The sequence below is a fragment of the Ciconia boyciana genome, chromosome 2, assembly GCF_034638445.1.
Source record: "Ciconia boyciana chromosome 2, ASM3463844v1, whole genome shotgun sequence".
Taxonomy (NCBI): domain Eukaryota; kingdom Metazoa; phylum Chordata; class Aves; order Ciconiiformes; family Ciconiidae; genus Ciconia; species Ciconia boyciana.
The window spans coordinates 41356902-41367082 of NC_132935.1; the positions used below are offsets into that span (position 1 = coordinate 41356902).

The following is a 10181-nucleotide window of genomic DNA, read 5'->3' on the forward strand; positions in this document are numbered from 1 at the left end:
ATATTAGAGGAAGCAGGATAAGTGGGGCACACATATTATTGCCTTATCATATGGAAATTTAATATGAAAAGTAACGTCAGCACAGCTAGTGTCCTTTTCTGACAACTACTTCTCAAGAGTGAGGCAGACCACTATGTATATAGGGGGTCTCTGTCACGGGGGTCTGAACCATCTGAAAAACTGAACAAGGAGGCTGGTGGGCTCAGAAGCAATTCCCCCTCAGAGTAGGGCAGCAATTTTTGACTTCCCTGAAGACTAAAGAGCAGGCACAGGGATCAGGTCAGTCCTACTTTCCAGACTGAAGAAACTGGAAGCTGCTTTGTGAGGAGTACCTCCCGGAGAAAGATTTCACTGTGGGGACTGGGGCAGAGCATTTGTAGTTATTGTAGGAGACAGCTCACAAATGCCAGCTTTGCAGAGAGTCTGCTCTTCCCTCTCCTTCATCTGTGTTTGTTTGAAGTCTCTCATTCTCAAAAGATCAAAGAAAAGCCACATTCTTGTAAAATGCTCCTTCCTAAACTACAATTATTTCAGACTTTCCGGAGTTGATTCAGATGGTGAAAGAGGGTACCTTTACAAAACCCATTCAGTGATTTACCAGCACTTGACTCCTGAAGACTTTTTCAGTTCCAAGCCTGTAGTGGGTTTGTTTTCAGTTTGCTTTAAATAAACAAACAAACAAAATCTTCCAAAACCGAGTTCTGCCTCTAAAAGCACCTTCAACAAGCTTTACAGTTTGTTCTGCTTTTCATCTTTTCACTCTAAGCTGTGGCCTTATATCTCAGCTGCAAGAAGCTGAGTGTTGATTTCTGAGCACACTATTTTTTGAGGAAAATACAGCAGAGCAGAGCTAGCCTCTAAATCAAGTAAATAAGTCTGTATCAATTCTGCTGTAGAGTGGAAAACAACAGTGAAGGCAGTTGTCTTCAAGGTTGCAGTAAGAAAGTATTCTCTGCAGGCAATATAAGAATAAAAATGCCATTACCTGCTGTTTAGTACCTCATTTCTTTTAATCACACTTGCATTCTCCCTGTAATCCCTCTTAGGGTGTTTTTCATGGAGAAATTCACTCTCTGTAATTTCTTAGATGATAAAATGATTAAATACTTCAGGCTCCATTTTGCTTTCTGTGTAGCTTCAGTTTCAAGTTACAGCTGAGCTGGATAGTGAGGCATCACAGGGTCAGTACAAGTACAAAGGCTCAGGCTAGGGGAGTCAGCCTTCAAGTAGGTTTGTTGTATCCAGCTAAGATAGCTTGTCAATATGCCAAAGCAAAAACAAACACAATTTCTTTTAGTAGTTGTAACTACTTATTTAAAATACCAGACTCTTAAAAACAGCACTGTTGAACAATAAGGTATAATGTTGCTGAGCTATGCATTGATTTTTTTTTTTTTTAGTTTTTTATCAGACAAAGCTTGATGCTGATACCAGGGATGGAGATGGAAGCTGCTCACATTCTTCCCTACACCAGATTAGATTTAGAAAAATCTAAAAAGAGTCTATAAACCTTTGTTTTGGACCAATTGAAATGTTTTATATTGATTTTTGACTGTATTTGATTTCCTAAGTACACTTAGCACCTACATCTACAGAAATTTTGAAGTGGTATTTTGTTTTGATGTGAAAAAACATATTTTTCTATATAAAATGTCAACAGACTTCCTCTAAAGCTGCAAGTCTGTTCAGAATTTTCCTGGTTCAGAAAATAATTTTTATTTAAATGAAGCAACAATTTCAGGCAATAAATAAATCACTGGAAATAATTCAAAACAATTTATAGTCGACCGAGTTATTCCTGAAATGCATTTCTTTGAAGAAGACCAGAATGATTACTCTCATGTCACAGCCGTGAGATAGATTCGCAGGATGTAATCTACAGTGGCTAAGAAGGTTACAGATCCCAAAAGAAGTTACGAAAAAGCAAAGGATAGGTTTGCCAAACCATGTGCATAAAAGTTCTTATTTTTCTCTAAATGTTAAATGTTTTGAGAGTGCTGACAACTATTTTAAAATGTTATTAATCATGTATATTGACCTTAGTATATGGTACCTGAACACTCCAAGTTTCAAAGCTGCAGAAGTGGCTGGGCAAGGCCGATTTTCATCTTTACTCCCACAGTGAAGAATGTATCTCAGCTTCTTCATGTCTGTTTTTCTGCCTTTCAGATAGAGGAATTTCGTAGACTGAGGACACATGTTAAAGGTGCAGAACTTTTAGAGGGCTGTGATGGAATCCTAGGAGATAACTTCAGACCAACTCAGCCACTTAGCGATAGAGTCATCAGGGCTGCATTTCAGTAGCAGAAGAGGAAGAACAACAAAAATAAATCTTTATTCAGGTAAGTGAAAGCTTAGCAGAAAAATCAAAACATTGAAATAATTTTCATGGGGGAGATTTAGTTAAAGGCGAAAACGCACTGAGTTCATTTCAGCTAATGTTATGATATATTGTTACAATTGTAAATTTTGACACTGTACTGTTTTATTTTATCCTGTGGTATAATAGTTTGGTTACTATTGGTTCTTTAGTGGCTGGAATAGTTTGGTTACTATTAGGTTATTTAGTAGTTGGAATCCAATACGTGATTTAGTGAATTAAAATATTTGTATTGACTTCAGTAGGCCGTGGATCACGCACAGTTAGATCACAGTTACTGTTTGTAGCTTTAAATTTCTCCTACTGCAGTGAGTAACAGCACAGGATGCCTGGGTTATGTTGTAGATTTCCCCACTTACTGATGTTCACTGGTTGATTTCTTACTGTGTTTTTAGAAGACCAGTCATTGGTGAATCTTTCTAGTGTTATCTGTTAAATACTAGGGTAGTAGTTCTGGAAGGAGGCCTTTAATTCTCAAAGGAGGCCTTTTTTTTTGGATCCCTTCTCCCTGCTTTACAATGCTGTTCTTTCCCAAGAAGACTGAATCTTGGGCAAAACCAGTGCAGATACAAGAGGAAACTAATTAACTTCTGTCATGGCTAATTTTTCATATTTCATTCATCAAAGTAGTTGCTTCTTCTTGTCCTCAGTGATGTTTTCAGCCTTTGTTGGCTCACAGAGCAAGAATTTAAGGATGACGTTGGATTCAATGCATAAGAGCCAATACACATGTGAACCTGCATTATCTCCACTTCAGTTGTTAAAACCTCCCATGTCATGTTCCCCTAGCCTCTATCAGTTACAAGATAAATTCCCTCAATGCTCAATGGTTACTCCTAAACCTCATTATACTTAGTTAATCTATGTTTTACTATAATGAAAAACCTGGTAATGAGATTCTTAGAGAGTTAAAGAAAATTTGCTATCAAGACAACTAGTTACCTTGAAAGTAGTGAGTCAAGGCACCAACATTTATGGTTGATTTTGTCATGAAGTGGCCCCACCTTGATACAAATAGTAAGACAGCTAATCTGGGAAGTCTTCAAGAAAAGAATGAATCTGTTCACTTGCTTTCTTTAATAAGTGCTACTACTTTTTAACATAGTAAAATTTTTCATCTACTATCCTACAATAAACTTTATTTAAATAATAAAAACATTGGGTACTCCCCATTACCCTATTTTGCTGGTAGAATCCATTATATAAAAGCATCAGTTTTTTCTATCTGCACATTTCTTTAAAGCCATATGCTCACAAGAGAACCAGTTCATCCAGAGTTTCACCTGGAAGCATGCTGCTGAAAGGTTTTTGATATACGCTTTTGGGTGAGGACATCTATTTGTACATTAAATTCTTGCCCTATCTAGGTCAATGATGGAACTCCTTAGTTCACTTCAGGCTCTGTTGTGGAGTTAAGCTTCTTCAGAGCGTGCTCTTGGTCCAGCCCCCAACTTCATATGAAGTTAACAAATGATCAGGCAGCAGATAACCCCTAAAAGAGATTAATAATTCAGTGCTTCCAAAAATGGATCCATTAAAACCGAGTGGAAAGATTATCTTTCCTCCTGCATGTGACAGAAATTATTAAATGGGCAGGGACAGTGTCCAACAAGTTCATGGTCTTTCTGTATAGCGTAAGCGTTCAATATAGTGTATGCATCTGAACATTTTTGAAGTAAGGGTTTATTTGTATTTTATAACCCTATTTAATATCTGCATCCCAGAAGTTAAGCAAAGAAAGCAAAACATTGGTCCTTTTATTAATATTGTTTTCTCATTCCCATATTTAAATTTTGGCACATCCCTAAGCCCAATTCTCAATTACATGGTTCTCTGCAGTCACCAAATGTCGTCACTTTAATCTTGAAATGGATGTTTCACATTCATCCTGGCTTCTGCATAAAAATTACTTGGGAAAATCACAGCAATATTAAAGTACAGTTTTTCTCAGAGAGTGAATAATGCCCTCAGGCCAGTGCAGGTAATTCAAGTCTGTAACAGTGAAATTACTTGACATGCTGAGTTTGAATTTTAAGCGTGAAAGAGTTTCCTTTACAATGCTGGAATTGAAATATAAAAATTTCCCTTTTGCTTTCATGTTTGAAATTTTATTACATTTGTCTATACTTATAAAGATTTGTTTTAAATAATAAGATTTATCTTGGCCATGCTTCACAAAGTAATCTGCAATTTTAATTCCCAAATGATGGAATTTTTAATGTAAAATGATAGTCCTCACTGTAGGGCTATGCTAATTATGGACTTTCAAGCACTGAGAAAGAACTATGACTCCTGGCATTGTGTAGCCTACAGAAGAAATGGCACTTGGCTTTCTTCACCTGATTGAATTATTGATCAGAAATTAATTTGGCTGGGTCTCCTTTTTAGTTTTGGATGCATCAGTCAAAATAGCACTGAAGCAATCAAAGGTTCACAATATATTCTTGCTATTGAGTTTGTCTCTGGGGAGCTGGAAACTAGATATATGAAGTGTAAAAAGAAATCATGTGGCTTTGATCACCTTTCTTCTATGCAAAGAGGGAGAAAGGGAAGAAAACAATCCTACCTACTTGGTAGTGATTTCCGCACACGGTTCCCTCCAGGAGGAAGGTGTTGAGGAACAGTAGCTCCTCACACAGACCTCAGACATCCTCAGAAAAGACACCTTCCCTCATTCATAGGCACAGGTAATGGTCCTTAAGCTGGGACTGCTGACATCGGCTGAATATTGCTATGAAGATTCAGTAGTAGATGGGGAGGTAATAGTTTTCAGGGTGGCATCTACATAGTGATCCAAGAGGGAGCATTTCTTCCTTTCAGAGGGGAGATTACCTCTTATTTTAAAGCTCTGGGATGTCTTGAATATTACAATTACAAACACACTGGTGGACTTTCCTGACACAATGTCCCTCTGTCAAGGCTGCTGGAACTCCTGTCAGTGGAGTTTTCAATATTTTCTTTTATTCCAAGCCAGTGTGGTGCAGCCACTTGAAGAACCTTGAGGAACATTAGTTTTCCATGACCTCATCACTTTGTCAGGGAAAGCAGCAGATACACGTTTCCATAAGTTTCGTATACACAGGAGTAGAAGGAGGATGCTTGAAAGGTCTAATTAGTTTTGACTGAATCAGAATGCAGGCTCTACACATGCCATGCTCACAAATCTTCAGGATGTCTGCTCTCCAGCCTTGATTGAACCCTTGACAGAACCGAACCCTTTGTGGCTTATGATCAAATGGCGTATGTTGATCTTTGATGCAGTTTGTGGTAGTTTGTCGAATTGAAGGCAGAGGTGACACGAACATGATATATCATGGTGTGTAATCTCAGGTAAAGAACTGATTTTTTTTTTAATATGTTCCTCTAACATGGTAAAGCCCAGATCTCAAAATACGCCCCTGCAGTTCTAGAACAAAGTTTGGCTAGGCTCTGAAGGGAGCCTTCAGGAGGACAAAACAGGTAGAACTTTGTAGCTTCACAGCTTTCTTTAACCCATTGGGCTTTAGAATATGTTTGTTGCTATCTAGTTGGCCTCTTTTGACTCTGCTTTTCTGCTAAAAATGCATCTCTTTCCTGTATCCTGGGGTTAATGAGTCTCTGGACTCTTATGTGGGTGTTTTTTAAATACATCCCTTAGAGAACAGCCTTTACATCCTTTCTCTCCTGCAGTTGCCAAAGTTTTCACATACATTTCCTTTGAAAAAGCCATTTTTTTCTTATTTCTGACCTTTTCAAGTCATATTCAGTAGTGATAGAACTGGTCAGGTGTTAAGGAATTTGGAGGGAAAGCTCAGTACAGATTTGCTTTCAGACATGGAAGGTGAAAAAATGAGTTCAGTTTTAGACAGTGAAGAACAATAGAATCACAGAATAGTTGCGGTTAGAAGGTGCCTCTGGAGATCTACTAGTCCAACCCTCTGCTCAAAGAAGCGTTAACTACAGAGGGTTGCTCAGGGCCATGTCCAGCTGGGTTTTTGAATATCCTAAGGATGAAGACTCCACAACCTCTTTGAACAACCTGTACCTGTGTTTGACCACCCTTGCAGGGAAAAAGTTTTTTCTTAATTGTAAATGAAATTTCCTGTATTTCAATTTGTACCCATTCCCTCTTCTCCTTTCACTGGATACCACTGAAGAGTCTGGTGCCATCTTCTGTACTTCTTCTCACAAAGTATTTATACACGTTGATAAGATTCCTCTTGAAACCTCTCTTCTTGAGGCTAAACAGTCTCATCTCTCTCAGCCTATCCTATGACAGGTGCTCCAATGCCTTAATCGTCTTTGTGGCCTGTTGCTGGACTCACTCCAGTATATCCATGCTTCTTTTGAATTGGAGAGCCCAGAACTGGACCCAGTACTCCAGATGTTTCATCAGTGCTGAGTAGAAGTGAAGGATCATCTCCCTCCACCTGCTGGCAATGCGCTTTCTAGTGCTCCTTCCCAGGAGGCTGTTGGCCTTCTTTGTTGCATAGGTGCATTACTGGCTCATGTTCAACTTGTTGTTTACCAGGATGTCCAGATCCTTTTCCAAAAGAAAAGAGAGAACGAGTAACATTGTGACTTCCTCAGTGTTACCACTAGTTTTTTTGATACTTCGTACTTGACTCAGAGCCCTTGCTATGGGCAGCAGGGTATTTCTTGATAATCTCAGGTGATCTTGGAAAAAGATTTGTAATTCTTATTGTTATACAGCAAAGCTTAACAATGGGGACATCAAATGTTACCACTCCTAGAAATCAAATAAGAAAAACCTTAAATATTCCATTTTATTAAAAACTAGTTTTTTGGCAATTTGAGTCCTGACTCGCTATTTTTAAACATGTGAATTGTGAGTATACCAGCAGGCTATTTTATTTTGGGGCTTGCCACCTTGCCTAATGCATAAGTACTTTTTCAGTAGTGTATTCTTCACTGAAGACAGGATCGTTTGTGGTTTCCAATGGATTTATTACCCTCTCTTTAATCCTTGTTGCTTTACATGTAACTGATTTGATAGACATGTGTCGTGGTTTAGACCTAGTTGGCAACCATGCACCACACAGCTGCTCGCTCAACCTCCCCCCAATGGGATGGGGGAGAGAATCTGAAGAGCGAAAGTAAGAAAACTCATGGGTTAGGATAACAGTTTAATAATTGAAACAAAATAAATAATAATAAATTATATTAGGAAATTGAAAGGAAAATGAGGGGGGGGAACAAAACCCAAGAAAATAACAAGTGGTGCAGCTGCTCACCACCTGCCGACCAACGCCCAGCCAGTCCCCGAGCAGCAATCGCTGCCCCCTGGCCAACTCCCCCCAGCTTTATATACTGAGCATGATGGCATATGGTATGGAATAGCCCTTTGGCCACTTGTGGTCAGCTGTCCTGGCTGTGCCCCCTTCCAGCTTCTGGTGCACCTGGCAGAGCATGGGAAGCTGAAAAGTCCTTGATTAGTGTAAGCATTACTTAACACACTGATGTTTTAGTTGTTGCTGTCAAAATTATTCTCATACTAAATCCAAAACACAGCACTATACCAGCTACTAGAAAGAAAATTAACTCTATCCCAGCTGAAACTAGGACAACATGCCTTTCTCCTCTATTACATCAGTGGAACAGCTTTATCTGTGAATGAGCAAGATGTTTGATTTCAAACACTTGAATATGAACTTGAATTGATAATAATACTGAATTCAGTATGGCATACCTACATGTCTTCATCCCTTTATAAATCAGGGTGTATAAGCATGATTCCATGCATAGGATAGTTAAATGGCATTGCTGCCATTTGCTAAGAGGAGGTCAAATAAGTGCCTGGTACAGAAGTCATTGAAATCAGTGAGATTCTTTTATTAGAAGACAGTAAGACCTTGTTCTAAAAAATAACTTGCTAAAATTATATTGAAAGAATATTTTATTTTGAAAGTGATAGGCTTTAATTTACTTTCCACTGAGCATAACCAATAAACTAAAGAATTTTGTCTTCAATGTATTGTCTCAAAAGTGCACATCCAAGACACAAATTAATTTATTTTGTATCCGTAAATGAAGAATTGTTCTCCAAGTGTGATGACAGTTTATACCTACTCCATCTACCTGTCTACATTACTCCAGTTTTCCTGAACATTTTTTTTGTGACTGATTCAGAAACTCCTGAAAAAGCATCAATTTTTATATATACAAATGCATGTACACATTCATACATACACTTACATCTTTGGTAGACCTCAGGTTGTCAGTAGCTGCAAGTTTATCCAATGTCCTGTAAATTATGATAGCAGAAATTAATTGGATTAAAAACCATTCTTAATATAATTACCATTTTCCTAGTTGTACATTCAAGATTAGAGGAAAAAAAATAAATGACATCATTAAAATATCAAGATTGTGCTACGCCTGAGGAACAGGAAGGAGTAATTTCGGGTGGGAGGAACAGAGACTGCATGCCTGTTACTGCAGAGACTGTCTGCATGGTATTGAGAACTCTGAGCAAACAAGCAGAAAGTGGCACAGCATTAGTTTCACAGTAAGGAGAGAGGGCAATGTGGTGACTGTATCTGGTGCGTTCAGTGAGTGGATAGTGCAAATTACTTGCTTTTGAAGCTGCTGAGCTGCTCTTGTGGCAGCAAAACTATACTGCCCTTTCCATAGGACATAGATCAGTGTTGCCAGTGGGAATGAGCTAGTACTTAACAGGTAGTGGTGCACTTCCCTCTTTGTGGCATTGCACGTTGTATGGTAACAGTAGATTAAGAGAATATGAAGGGACATTGAAATCCAGAGTGAGCTGTGGAGCTGTGCCTTCCCTTTGAGAAACGGAGGTAGGAGTGGCACGATGCTATGGTCTGTATTTCTATGCCTAAGCAGATCTCAGTGAACTTTGCATTTGAATGGAGGTTTACATTACCAATTAATATGTGTCTTTGCTCTCAGTTTACTAGTAGCCTTTGTAGTTCCTGAAGTTCAGAAATAAGTTGCTTTGCAGAAGTTCCAACACTTGAGGATTTTATGCTTTCCTGTTGTGTAGATCGAGAGCTGGAGTGAGCTTTCAGCACCATGCATCATTAGGCTACTATGACCATTCTTCTCTTTTTCCTGGTTTTAAAAAAAACAACACAAAGATTATAAACACTAGTTCTTTAGAAACACAAACACCAATTTCCTAGATTTGATGAAATACGGGTATTTATGCTCCTTCTCAGCAAGTGATTTTTCATCGGTCATTGTTTGTCTCCATGACTTTAGGTTTTGTGCTTGAAAGGTGGTTGGTTTAATTGTTAAGTTTCAGACTTTGAAAGAAACTCAACTTCATGTTATCAACAAAACTGACTATTGTTCTCCTGTTTTTAAGAGCTTATGTATAGTGCCCAACACTCTGCTGCCACTTCAGAGTACTTGAGAATGTGCTTACATTTGAGTGTGTGACTATAGGACAGAGGGCCAAACACCTTTGGCTTGTGAGCCACACACCATAATCGGAGACCTACTGGAAACATACCAAAACTTTTGGAGCATTCAGGGGACCAAGAGCTTCAGGAATGGCTGAAAGGTGGTGCCTTTTCAGGTTGCTTCCCACTACTCTGTTGTAATGGCAGGGAATGAGGTATGCACTGAGATTGTAAGCGAACCCTGTAATGCCAGCCTAACTTGTTTTCCCACTGCTGAGGATTCAAATTAGTGAGTAGCAAAACACTTTTGTTGCTTGTGTGACATACCTCTGACACAGGAGCCACAACTTAGGATGTGGTAGCCACAGGCAGCCCAAGAGTCATAGACTGGTCACTGCTGTAGTAGGAATTTATGCTGTGTCCAGGCCAAA

At 38.8% G+C, this 10181-nt stretch overlaps 1 protein-coding gene across 1 annotated transcript in view; it reads left to right on the top strand.

Moving 5' to 3' along the window:
* Window positions 1-2304, top strand: part of CA8 (carbonic anhydrase 8) — a 37909-nt gene extending 35605 nt beyond the window's left edge. The window contains exon 8 of the mRNA XM_072851256.1: window positions 2170-2304. Within this exon, the coding sequence (XP_072707357.1) occupies window positions 2170-2304 (135 nt within the window). The remainder of the gene's footprint in view (window positions 1-2169) is intronic.
* The last annotated feature ends 7877 nt before the right edge of the window (window positions 2305-10181 follow it).